The 13,843-nt window shown below is 44.6% G+C and overlaps 1 protein-coding gene across 2 annotated transcripts in view; it reads right to left on the bottom strand.

Annotated features, from left to right (window-relative positions):
- Positions 1-13,294, bottom strand: part of adamts7 (ADAM metallopeptidase with thrombospondin type 1 motif 7) — a 121,318-nt gene extending 108,024 nt beyond the window's left edge. For both annotated transcript variants that reach the window (XM_033050363.1, XM_033050364.1), the window contains exons 1-3: positions 12,990-13,294; positions 12,160-12,530; positions 1,341-1,548 (exon numbers count right to left, since the gene is read on the bottom strand). In XM_033050363.1, the coding sequence (XP_032906254.1) occupies positions 1,341-1,548; positions 12,160-12,530; positions 12,990-13,110 (700 nt within the window). In that variant the 5' untranslated portion in view covers positions 13,111-13,294. The remainder of the gene's footprint in view (positions 1-1,340; positions 1,549-12,159; positions 12,531-12,989) is intronic.
- Positions 13,295-13,843: the final 549 nt, after the last annotated feature.

The raw sequence follows: 13,843 nt of genomic DNA, 5'->3' as shown, positions 1-13,843 counted from the left end.
GGAGGCGTATAAAATCATAAGGGCAATCTCCCCTGACCTACGCGAGATTCCCTTTGAATCTACCTCCATTCTGTTGGCCCCTGTCCAGCCATGATACGCTGACCTTTTCTCTCAGCCCTTGAACCAATCAACAGATTAAGTACCTCCTCTGGTGATGTGTCCAGACAATGGGTACAGCTTTATACACATGAAGGTGTAGAAATCCAAAACAACACCCTCCAAAATATTTAAAGATAAGATTCAATTGAAAATTTCCAAACAGAGATTGATCAAGAGTATTAGGGGCAAGGCAAGTTGATGTAACGGACAGACAGGTCAGGCATGATCTCACTGAAGACAGAACAATCCCCTTCTGTTCCTAATTGCAAGGCAATAAGCATGTTTGAAGAGACTGTACACCTGTTTTTACTGCAACTAATATTTTCATCACACTGAAATGAGACACTACTCCCATTCATCAAACTTGGTGCAATCTTGCTAAGTATGTTGAATCCTACAGTAACCTTTCCTTGGATCTCACATGAAAGAATGCATTGAATTAAATAACAGTCGAGTACTGGCATGTAAAGATAGAGGGGAAAAAGGTCAGTGCCGAAATAAAAAGGAAAAACGGTTTTCAGGGGCTGGAAAAATGTAAGTGAGGAGAGTCACAGGGTCAGAGGATCAGTGAATGGATGAGAGTCAGAGGGGGTTAGAGTGAGAGATTCAACTGGGAAGCCTACGTTTTATCAGCTTTTAATAAAGTAAGAAAGTGTCAAGTTGGAAGGTGAGTGACCACAGCAGACAGAAACGGAGGGGAGAGGAGGTGAACATTGTTAGGAAATGAGCTGTTCTGGTCTGGGATGTGGTGCCTGATAGGACAGTGGAAGCAGGCTGAACAAGGACTGTTGAAAGGATTGCTGGAGTAACACAGTGGGACAGGCAGCATCTCTGGAGAAGATGGAGAGGTTTTGTTTCTGGTCGGGACCCTTCCTCAGACTGGTTAAAATTGTGGTATAATATTTTAAAGGGAAGCAAGGCAGTCAGGAAGAAAAATTGAGTGAGTCGAGCTGGAGAGCTCACTTGCATAGACAGCAGAGGCCTGATGGGGTGAATGGCCTGTGGAACGTTATAATATTCTGACATCATCACGCCAATGAGTGGCTGAGTGCATTCAGCAGGCCAACCCGAACATCTGTCCTGAATGCACTCTATGAGAAAGTGTATCTTCAGAGCTGTTGGAATAACCGTTTCCAAGCAAGAGTGCAGCAGGGGGGCAGGGGACCACATGTTTCCTCTCAGCTGCAGCCCGGTAACATAAATACAATCAAACAACAGCCACATTCCCAGCGTCATCTTACCGGACACACCACACACTCGGTTCTCACTGGAGCTCGTCTTCTTCGACCTGTCCACAAGTTCCTCTGTCCATTGGGAGTCTTGAGTCCCTTCCATTTCAGGGGCATGTCGCTTGTAAATGACATGAGGTTGCACGGCAGCTGCCTCCCCGGGCTGTCTCTCCAACGGCTCAATGAAGTAATCCTGCTCCGACAGTCTGAACACACCTTTCTGAAGAGACAATTGAAGAACCTCAGGTCACATCATTCATTCCTTTATACAGAGTCCTCTCACCAGCCTGGGGCAATGTGAGCAGAGTAATTTAAACACAGTGACCATGTCAATATTGAACAGAAAGATTCCGCAAACAACACAATAGTTTCATCGATTAAGAACAGATGATGAGAACACTACAGGTTCCAACATTCTTCTAGTTGTGCAATAACTCCTACATCACCAAAACAATTTAATGTACCAGATAAAATATAAAAAAATTTTGATTGAAATATTTCCTCAGTATTTGAGCTGGGTGCACTGACCGAGTGTGACTTAATTTTGTTTTCCTCCTGAACACCCAAGACTCAGGGGTCTATGTGCACAAGAAACAGGAACATGCATTTAGGGAGCACCAATAACACCCAGAGTCTCACCTGCATCGGAAACCAGTGACATTTGCAGCCAACATAATAGTTACCTTGATGGCAATAAGAGCCCGCGGGATAAGAAGGCAAAAAAACATGGAATACATTTTTCATAAGACCTAGGAGTAGAGCTGTATCACCTCCTCCATTAATAAGACTAACTTTCCATCCTATATCTGATTTTCTGCTACCTCCACTTATCTCTCAATTCTTTTGTTGCCCAAGGATCTCATACCTGAATAAATATCAGCAACAAATCATTCCAGAAGCTTAGAAAACTTCTCCTCATCTCATTCCAAATGTCCAAGTTCTGTTCCTGAGACCATGCCTCTAGCTCAGATTCACCAGCAGAGGAAAGAGCCTCACATCACCTCCCTGTGAATCTCAAATGTTTCAGTGGGAACACATCTCATTCTTCTAAACTGCAGGGGGAAGGCATGAATCCTACACAGCCCCTCTCACAGGGCAATCTCACCATTCAGCTACTAGATCTATGTTACATGGTGACCATGAAAAACCTATCCCTTCCTTTGTATGGAAACAAACTTCACACAACATTCCTGCTCTGCCCTCATAGTCCTCCACAAATCCATTTTCTAACCCCTCATAATTATGATTAATGCACCAGTCATCTTCTAAACTGCACATTAACTTTCACCATCTGATGAAGCAGCTCATACTATGTCCCTCCATTCAATAACATTTACAAATTTCTCGCCATTTACAAAAATATTCTTGTTTTTCAGAGTTTCCTGTCAAAATGGATAAAGCATCAACCACCCTTCTCACCCCCCTTTGATCCATCTTCCACTGAAGCCCTTCTCACAGTTAACCCTTCCCACCTAACCATGTACACAGTGAATACATTGCACTGTGCGTTTATACATCACTGATTGTAAATAGGCAGGAACCCTGTGCTGGTATTTGTGGCTCCACTATGACCATTTCCCCAATCCTCCATCCACACTGGAATGTTCTCACCCTACATTTTAAAAAACATTTTCCTTGACAATAGACTTTTGTAAGGGACCTTCTGATTAGCTTGGAAAATCCAGATTCAGTATATCTAATAGTTCATGCTAACTCCTGCTAGCTGCATAATGAAAACAAACCACAGGACTTGTCAAATACAATTTCCCTTTCATAAAACTATGTTGAACTCTGCCTAATTATATTATGATTTTCTGAGTTCCCTCTTACCACTTCCTTCCTTCTTAATGGATTCCAGTATTTTCCCACCAACCATGGATAACTGCCCCGTAATTCCCTATTTTCTCTCTTCATTGTTGAACTGATACCTCTAACACTGTTCCAAAACACCAGTGGTTTGGAGAACATTTGACAATGCATCCAAAATCCCCAAAACTGTCTCTCTTAGCACCCTGCCAGGCAGGCCATCAGGATCAGGGGGGCTTTTCTGCTTTGGATCCCTTTAATCTCACTAGTATTTTACCAATAGTTTTACCAATCTTCACTCTCTTTAGACCCATCAAATATAGTTTTGATAAGGAAGAACACCATACAGCACTTAGAGAGGATATTCCTGGGGGACTGTTTGCGGGGCAACGTGGGTGGAATTGAGAAATAAGATGGGGGTGATCACAATGATGGGAATGTACATTAGCCCCACAATAGTCAGAGGGAGTTAATGGAGGAAATACATAGGGAGATCACAGATAACTATAAGAGTAACAGGAGTGTAAGAGTGGTGGATTTTAACTTTTCAAATATTGACTGCCATGTTGCTAAGGGCTTGGATGGGGTGAATTTTGCTCAGTGTGTTATGTAAAGGTTTTGCCATCTTTATGCAGATGGCCCTATTAGAAATGGTGAAAAACTTGACCTCCTCAAGGTCAGAGCTGGGCAGATGATTTAAGTGTTGGTGGTGGAGCACATAAGACCAGTGAGCATAATATATATTTTAATAGTCATGGAAAAGGATAGGACTGGTCCAGAAGTTGAAGTCCTAATTTGGGCATGGCCAATGTTGATGGTATTAGCCAGGAAATTTGTGTAGTTGACTAGGGGAGACTGCTTTCAGGTAAAAGGTAAAGGGGAGGCTTTTAAACGTGATATAGTGAGAGTTGAGGGCCAGCAGGCTCCTGTTAGAATAAACATCAGTGGTAGAGAATCCTGGATGACCAGAGATATTGAGGCTCTAATCAAGAAAAAGAAGGAAGCATATGTCAGGCATAGGCAGCTGGGATCAAGTGAGCCCCTTATGGAGCATTGGAGACATAGGAATATACTTAAGAGGGAAATCAGGAAGGCAAAAAGGCATGAGATCGTTTTGGCATATGAGGTAAAGGAGAATCCAAAGATATTTTAAACGAGTATATTAATGGAAGAAGAATAATTAGGGTGAAGCTAGGGCTGCTTAAAGATCAACAAGATTGTCTATGTGGGGAGGCACAGGAGATGGATGAGGTGTTTAAGGAATATTATTTAACTGTGGAAAGTCATAGATGCAAGGGAACTCAGAGAAGTTAACAGTGCTTTCTTGAAGAGAGTCCACATTATAGAAGGGGAGGTACTGGATCTTAAAACTCATTAAGGCAGATAAATTCCCCAGACCTGACCTAGAGTATCCCAAAATATTGCGGGAGGCTATGGAAGAATTTGCAGGGGCTCCTGGCAGAGATACTTGTCTCATTAATAACCACAAGTGAGGTGTCAGAAGACTGAATGTTGTGCCCCTTTTTAAGAAATGCTGCAAGTAAAACCTTCAGAACTACATAAAGGTAGGTCATACACGAGTGGTTGTTTAGTGATTCTGAGAGACATGATCTACAAAAAAAATGTTGCGACACTTGAGGAAACACGGCGCGTCAATACGTCATGACGCAGCGGCACGCCGCGACTTTTTCAGTGACCTGATACGTTAATGATGCTGACAGTCACCGAAAAAATTGTCAAGTGGGACAGTCCCTCACTCCCTCTTTAAGAACTTCCTTGAAGTCAAATCGATGACTAAACTCTTCCTCACAAAATCAGTTCTCCTGGCCATGGAAGATTAATTTTGGATTTGTTGTGGCAAATTACAATACACAAACAGAATTCAAATCGGTCTTCGCCAAACCATCTTCTAACAGCAGTAATGAATTTGTATTACCAGGTATATCCCACCTCAGGGCAAGGCAGCAACACCTGCTGCTTTGGAATTCCTGGGATATGCGATCTGATTGTTCCCACTGGGGGATTCAGCCAAAGCACCTGATGAGGGTTGAGGATTTATCTTTGACTCACTTCCACTGAAATTCAAGGTGGCTTTAATATGCTTTTAATTCAGCGGAACTATGTTGTCTGCGGCCATCCTGCATCAAAGAGGAAGCATTAGGTTTGGGTGGAATTCGGGAGGTTGAATCATCTTCTCCAACAAAGCTTTACTATCAATGTATAGCCAAGTTGAGATGGGAGACTCAAAGAATTGCAGATGCTGGAATGTTGAGTAAAATACAAAGTGCTGGAGTAATCTTGCTGGGCAGGGAGCGTCTGTGGAGGGAATGGATTGAGTTTGAAGAAGAGCCCCAATCCAAAACATCGCCTATGCATTCCCACCGCAGATGCTGCCTGTCCTGAGTTTCACCAGCACTTGGTGTTTTGATGATAAATTGAGATCATACATTATCTTATGCCATTCATTTCTCTATTCTAGTTTAAAATCCTCATTTACACCTTTACTATTTTGCCACTTTACCAAACCTTTGTCCTCTTTGCCAACTGGTTCTCTCTCCCAGTGGCGTAGCGTGGGGGGGGGCCAGAGGGGCGGTTGCCCCGGGCGTTACGCCACTGCTCTCTCCCAACAAACAGCCATTTCAATCCCAAACTCACTGGCTGTTTCCCTTCATTCAATGTAACCAAAAATTACATATTCAATAAGGTCAATGTTAGAGCTGTTTGCAGAAGTTGTGTGCAAACTGGGTACATCACAAGACTGATGACGTCAAGAATATGCCATTGCTAGTTGTAAAACTCTTGGGGTGGTCCTTTAGTTGTGAAAAGTGCCACATAAATGCAATTCTGTTTCTTCTTTCTTCACTAATGAATAGTGTAACTGATTCTGACTACCACCTAACCACTGCTGCTGGTACAGTGCATCAAGGCACATCCCATTACTGCTTGTTACTATCACAGGGAGGAGGGCAGGTGTCAGACTGATGTAAACTCTAAACACACAGCTCGTTTTGTTGGCTCGGAGGACACATTTTATTGAGCTGGAGTCGGTTCAACAACGCTTGCTCGGAGAGTTCTGTTGGAGCCATAATTGGTTCACTGTGACAGATACAACCAACAGCAACTTTTGTAAATGTTAAAGCCAAACTGAGCAGCTGATCCTCATTCCTCAGGACAAATAAAATAAGAAATCAGAAACTCTTTCAACCATAAATGATAAAATGAAGTAAAACAGAGCTGCAAGTTTCAAGTTAAAAATAGTAACATTTATAGTCGATGTGCAAACATCATAACATGCTGCCTAATTCCACACAGAATCTTAAAGACTGAACTTGCATTGCTGTGACATGTTCACAATATCACAATGTTCCAATATGCTTTACATCTAATTATAGACAATAGACAATAGGTGCAGGAGCAGGTCATTTGGCCCTCCGAGCCAGCACCGCCATTCAATGTGATCATGGCTGATCATCCCCAATCAGTACCCCGTTTCTGCCTTCTCCCCATATCCTCTGACTCCGCTATATTTAAGAGCCCTATCTAGCTCTCTCTTGAAAGCATCCAGAGAACCTGCCTCCACCGCCCGCTGAGGCAGAGAATTAAATCCTTTTGAAGTGTAGTCAGGACTGTAATGTAGGAAGCATAGCATGGTCCTACATGCAACTTTCTCTGATTTTAGTGCTGTTGGCTAATATTGTATGAACACTGTGGGGACCTTGAGTGGGTTCTTCAAAAAAAAACCCAAGCAAGGCACCTGCTAACAACGTGAAATGTTGAATGCATTATCTTAAATTCAATGCGGTGGAATCTTTCACAAATGGCTGAGAATGCAGAAAGCGGTGCCGCAGTGTCTCAATGCCGGCAAACAAGAATTTGCATTTAAATTCTGGTGCAGGACTTAAACCTTTTATCTTCTCTGTAAGGACCAAGCTACACCCAGCAATCTTACTGACATTGATATAAGTACACATGAGAAGAAATCTTGAGCTCACCCTTATTTCACTCTTGTCAAGAATCTCCAATCCCTACTGCAAGTGCAAGGTTATGTGCAGTGGCAACTCTGATTGAACAAGTTCCGTAAGGTAGAAACAAGGAACCGCAGATGCTGGTTTACACAAACGTTCATAAAGTGCTGGAGTAACTCAGCAGGTCAAGTAGCATCTCAGGAGAACAACTCAGAATTGTTAGAAGTTACCTAAAATTGGAGAATTCAATGCTCATACCATTGGGTACCCAAGTGGAATATGGGGTACTGTTCCTATAGTTTGCCTATGGCAATGGTGGAGGCACAGGAACAAAGGTCAGTATAGGAATGGGAAGGGGAGTTAAATCTGGGAGAATTCAACTTGGTGAACTGAGCGCAAATGTTCGACGAAATGGTCAACAGGTACGGGATGATGCGACTGCTGGTGGGATCGCATTGGGAGTAACTGGGAGAGTTGGCTTGTAGTATACATCGTCTGTCCCCTGTGATGGAGGCAGAGATCAAGTAAAGGGAGAGAGGTCAGAGATAGTCCAGTTAAATTTGAGAGCAGGGTGGAAGTGAGTGGTGAAGTTAATGAAACCAACGAGTTCTGCTTGGGAGCAGGAGGTAGCCCCGATGTAGTCATTCCTGATGGTGTCATCACATTGCTTCACACCTCCAAAAACCTCAAATGGCATTACCCCTCCTTCAATATTTTTGAACTCTGTTCAAAGAAAGTGAGGCGTTAATGCAAGCGCTTTAAATGTCTCCAAAGTTTTTCTCTGAGCTTTTGCAATCTGGGAAATTAAAGTTATAAGGATCTCAAGTAACAAATGAATAATAATCTGAACTGAAAAATAAGGAGAAACTGCTTCTGGCATGGAGTAATCGATAGTTTTGCCAAAGTGTTTCTGTACCATATCAGTGTAGAATTTTTAGAACCAACCTTTCCTGAAAGTCATGCTCTCTCTGGCCTGATATCTCGAGTCCATCTCCATCAATCACTGCCAACCCTGTTGTATCAGCATTTTTAATTTATTGATACCTCACCTATATTTAGTGCATGCTACAGTTCATCAGCTGTAAGAAAAGGCCCAGACTTTTGAAAGTTAAATATAGACCTTGAGTAACATTGAGCTATTTTTTGTGACATTTCTTTCAGCAAAGATGTTGGCTTCTTCTCAAAATAAGTTATAATTAAAATTAAGCTATTTCTAAATTGAGGACCTGCATTGCGAATCTATGAAAGCACTTCCATTCCCTAACTGAAACAGATTGAGTCCCATGTTGAACCATGCTGCTGTTTGTAATAAATGTAGCAGTTACAGTATGTGCAGGAAATGAGAAGCAACTCAAGGTTATGCTGGGTTTATTTGTGGGTGTAATTACCTCAATAGTACTTAACTCCTTGTGTGACAGTGTTGAACTGAGTTCCAGTCTCTTAATATGGTTTTGGAAATTCATCGAGCAGTTTCCTATCTGTTTCACTAACTCCCCATTCGTGATGTCGACTTGCACATTTATTAAATAGACTGACACTTGCTGACACAATAATGTTATTACATCATTGTAAATGAATGTACTGTTGAGACATGGACGAATCCCCTTAGAAAATAACGTCTTGCATTTCTAGAGCACTTTTCATGACTTCAAGGCATCCCACTTTGGAACCAATTAAAAATTTTTTGGCATGTTGTTACCAATGTAATATCGGAAACACTCCACATCACAACTCACCTCTGCTTTCTTTTGTCTCACTCCTACCTCAAGGTGCTGGCCCAGTCCGCAATACTGGCACAGCCCAAATGGCCACTCTTCGCATATGAGTTCCTGGTGAACCGGGTAAAGCACCATCTCAATCCATGTCCCTGTTTCACATGCACATATACTCTTATTTTTTCCGGGTACTCCGGTTTCCTCCTACACTCCAAAGACGCACAGGTTTGTCGGTTAATTGGCTTCTGTGAAATGTCCCTAGTGTATAGGACAAATGCTAGCATTCGGGGTGATCGTTGGTCGGTGCGGACTCAGTGGGCCAAAGCGCCTGTTTACGCACTGTATCTCTAAAGTCTATAGTCTACAGCATGGCCTAGACCAGAAATGTCTGGGGACATCATCCTAAGACTGACTGAAAAAAAGAAGAATTCAAAATACATCTATCCATGCTCTCATTAACACACACTTGTGCAAACACAATGCTATTCAACACAGGTGTGCAAATGTACTCATATATTGTGTGCATACTATTTCTCTGGCACACATACACTTGCACATAGCTGCAAACTCACAGTTGGACTCTCAAATTACACACACCCACACACAGACACACATCAGTAGAACAGCTAGTAGAGTTACTACCTCACAGAGACCAAGATTCACTCATGCCGTTGAGTGCTGCCATCAGCCGTGCGGAATAACAGTTCGTGCTTCACGCAAATGGTTCACAGGGCCAGTTGATTAGGCAACTAAGTGTCATATCACCAAAAGGGACTGGAATCACAGATGATTAAGTATCAGTAAATTGTTTTCCTAAAAAGTCAATCGGGAACAAGGGCTTTACATCTTTATTCCATTTTGCATGGTGGGATGAAAATATTTTCCAGATGGATTTTCTAGTCATCTCCCTCGCAAAACTCGTTACAGAATATTGGTCTCATATTGTGCTTTTGACTTAGATAAACATCCTCCAGGAGCAAGTAGCGAGAATAGAAGGGATGTTGTAAAGAATGAGACAGCTGATGTAACAGAAAGGAAAGTAAGTGGTATTTGCATAGAGGATCTATGCGTTCGGAAGTTCAACTCAGAGTTGAACAGGATGCTGAGATTGTAGACGATTAGCACAAGACTGTTGTCAGGGAAGAACTGCAATCCACAGTTCGTAGTTAGGGTGGCACAGTGGTAGAGTTGCTGCCTTACAGTGCCAGAGACCCGGGTTTGACCGTGACTATGGCTACTGTCTGTACAGAGTTTATATGTTCACCCTGTGGCCATATGGATTTTTTCCAGGTGCTCTGGTTTCCTCCTACACTCCAAAGATGTACAGGTTTGTAGGTTAAATGGCTTCTGTGAAATGTCCCTAGTGTATAGGACAAATGCTAGCATTCGGGGTGATCGTTGGTCGGTGCGGACTCAGTGGGCCGAAGCTCCTGTTTACGCACTGTATCTCTAAAGTCTATAGTCTACATCATGGCCTAGACCATAAATGCCTGGGGACATCATCCTAAGACTGACTGGGAAAAAAAAGAATTCAACATTTTGTAGTTTGTTTGTTTATACTATTTTTATAACAAATGTAAAGCACTTTGGCCAACGAGAGTTGTTTTTTAAATGTGCTATATAAATAAATGTGACTTGACTTCACCATTTTGGCCACTGTGGAAATGTCCAGATGAGCGATGGGGAAATGAAAGAGTTCAATGAAAGTTCAGCTGATCAATTCATAGGATGAAAATTCTGACATCTGAGGAGTGTTGGGCTAGGTGGGTCTATCAACATAAGAGATGATCCTGTTGAAACATTAAACTTTCTAGTCGGGGGCACGCTGAAAGGTCAATTCTCTCAGCTGGACAATTTTCAACAAAGTCTACTGTTCCCAATGCCACATGGACCATATGAGGAAAAATGTCCTCTTTCAGCGGATTGTAAAGGGCCCGACCCACTTGGGCGTCATTTGCGCGTCACGCAGGTGGCGGACGAAGATTTTGTGAATCCCAAAATCCTGGGGCGCCACGCGCGTGTCACTGCCTCACTGCACGCCTTGCGCACGTCATGCGTTGTGACGCGTTAATGATGTCACGAAAATGATGCCCAAATGGGACAGGCCCTTTAATCTGTAGGATTCTCGACTGTTGACTCCGTTGCTGGAATATCTAAAGCTGAAATCAGTCAGGCACTGAAGGAATCAAGGAACGTGGTGATTAGGCGAGAAAGTGGATTTGTTAACTCTCAGCAGCGCATGGTGGAGCAAGCTCGAAGGGTATGACCTTGTCCTAACTGTTGGGGTTTGAAGGGACATCACCTCCTGCAGGTAGATGACCAATCCCTGCTCAAGGCAGAGTGGCAAAGGTTATTTTTGTTTCACGATGCTCATGTGCAGCCTTGGGACAGTTCTATCTCTTCTATCTGCATTTTATGAATGGAAGTTATTGTTTCTGCATTCTATAAATAACGAGCCATATATTTCCATGAGAAGGAAAGTTCACTGGGTTAATTCTGAGGATGAAGATTCTGAGAATCTTAGATCTATACAACATGAAAATAGGCCCCCGTTGGCTATCCGTGTTGTCCAGAGATGTGGCCTGACCCGCTGAGTTACTCCAGCACTTTGTGTTTTTTTGTAAACCAGCATCTGCAGTTCATCGTGTCTCCTTCAGCCCACCTTGTCTATGCCGAACAAGTTGCTATTCTAGGCTAGTCCTATTTGCCTATATTGGACCCACGGCCCTCTAAATCCCACCTATCCATATATCTACTCAAATATATTTTAAAAGGCTGATGTATGAAGGGTGGTTGAGTAGACAGGGTTTGATACTCATTGGAGTTGAGAAGAAAGAGAGGTGATTTCATTCAAACATATACGGATTATCTGAAGGATTGCAGGGTGAATTCTGAGAGGATGTTTCCCCTGTGGTCGGGGGCGGTGGGAAGGGGAGGGGAGGGGGGGGAGGTAGGGAGAGGGAGAGAGAGAAGTAGAGGGATTTCTTCTCTCACTGATTAAACAACCCTGACATCTCTGCCCCAGAGAACCATAGAGATCAAGTAACGGAATAACTTCAAGGTGGAGAATAACAAGGGAGCAAGAGGCATGGGGGTTGACTGGGAATGTGGCATCAGCTGTGGTTTTACTGAATGGGTTAGTCCGTTCGAGGGGCCGATTGGCCTCCACCCGCTCCTGTTCCCAACCTCTCCCTTTAAACTCCGCATTCCCAAACGTGCCGGCATAGTGGAGGCTGTTACACAAATGTTGATTACTGTAGCTAAGGTCAAGTGGAGCGGTGCGGGAATTCATTGCACCCTTGCTCCTCCTGCCCCAGGTGTGCCGAGCTGAACAAATGTCCTTACCAGTCCATGACATGTGCTGATAGCGGCGATCCCGCTCTCCGCTGCCGCATCCCGGACGTTCCCGATCAGGTGGCAGCTATTTGGCCGGTGCTGGCTTATAGTGGCCCCCTTCACGCCCCCGTAGCGCCTCTCGGCCACGAAGCCAGGGGCGAGAAGAGCTTGGTTGACGGTCAGGTTGAAGTACAGCTGGCGGCCCCTGTGGGAGAGCATGTAGTAGACGGATGGGCCGGGCGGCCGCTCCGCCGCCGCCACCTCGCGGCGCCGCAGCCGGCTCACCTGGGGAGACTCATCGGGAGACAGGTAGCGGCCCAGGTGGTCAACTCTGACCGGGTAAACCAGCTCCGGCTCGGACAGGGCTTGAAGGTATTGCTCTGGGAAGGAAAGAAGAAGCGCCCATCAATAATAATTCCTCAACCTAACTTTCAGCTGCCCGTTCACGCTTGCTAATGTACATGTAGAGCATCTTTGATGCAGAGGCAGACCTCACAATGCAACTTTATTATGCAAAACAAACCCCGAATGCAACAACTAAAACTCGATACACCAGAGATCCCAATCGTTTTCTTAACTTGAGAAAATCGCAGTTAGACGAGTTGCAAAGACATCCCGAAAGCGCGGTATGAAGTGTACAATTGTTGTTGGAAATATCGTAATCGGTGCAGGGGTTGGGAGTCTCGGAGGGTTGTGGAGTTTCCAGTTATTCAACAACAAACGCGTCCTCCCAGCCCCCTAGGGACGAAATGATGCGGCTTGAAGCGAGGAGGCAGGGGGAGAGGGGAGGACGGCCCCGTGAGACTCCGGGTGACATTAATATGCGACCGGGCACCTACCCTGAGGCCCGACCCGCCTCTGCCCCTTGTCTTCGGACAGTCCCTCAATCAACACAAAGGCAATAAAAGTTGTCAGGGTCTGGATTAAGTTGCCACTGCTGCCGCTCCACAGTCTCTGCATCTTCCCCGCCGCTGCCCCGCTAAAGTTTAGTTCGCCTGGTCCCGGGACATGTCACCCGTCCGCAAAGTTCCGGCCACTCGATCAGCGAGCCGGCACCGGGATGGGACCGCGGCTGAACTGCGGGGAGCGGGAGCCGGGCCGGTGCTGACAGAGCGGCTCGGCCACAGCGCTCTGCAACTCATCAGCCGGCTCAGCCGCCACTTATTTGCATAGAGTTCCGCCCCCATCTCCCCCCTCCCCGCCCCGACACACACACCCCTCCCTCCTGCTGCTCACACACACACACACACAAACATTAAACACGTCTCCCCCTCCCCCTGCTCACACCCACACACATCTCCCCCTCCCCCTGCTCACACCCAAACATTGCACACATCTTCCCTCCCCCTCCTCACACCCATACACAATATACACATCTCCCCTCCCCTGCTCACACACAAATACACAGACCCACACTCATCCCCTCCCTCACTTGCACCCAAACAGTCATGAAGCACTGATACACAAACACACACTTGAACATACACAAACACAATGACATATATAAAATGGAGATGCACACACTCAGACAATATATACAGACACACACACAGATATACTGCACCACTCATAGAATCATATTCAAACGTTGATGCAAGGGTACAAGTACACACGCCCACAGACCCAGACAACTCCCCTTCACAAACGTGAGGTTTCACTCAAACATGGATTCACACATTTAAAAACCTAAGAC

The sequence above is a fragment of the Amblyraja radiata genome, chromosome 34 (assembly GCF_010909765.2).
Source record: "Amblyraja radiata isolate CabotCenter1 chromosome 34, sAmbRad1.1.pri, whole genome shotgun sequence".
Classification (NCBI taxonomy): Eukaryota; Metazoa; Chordata; class Chondrichthyes; order Rajiformes; family Rajidae; genus Amblyraja; species Amblyraja radiata.
This window is presented reverse-complemented; position numbering and strand designations above follow the sequence as displayed.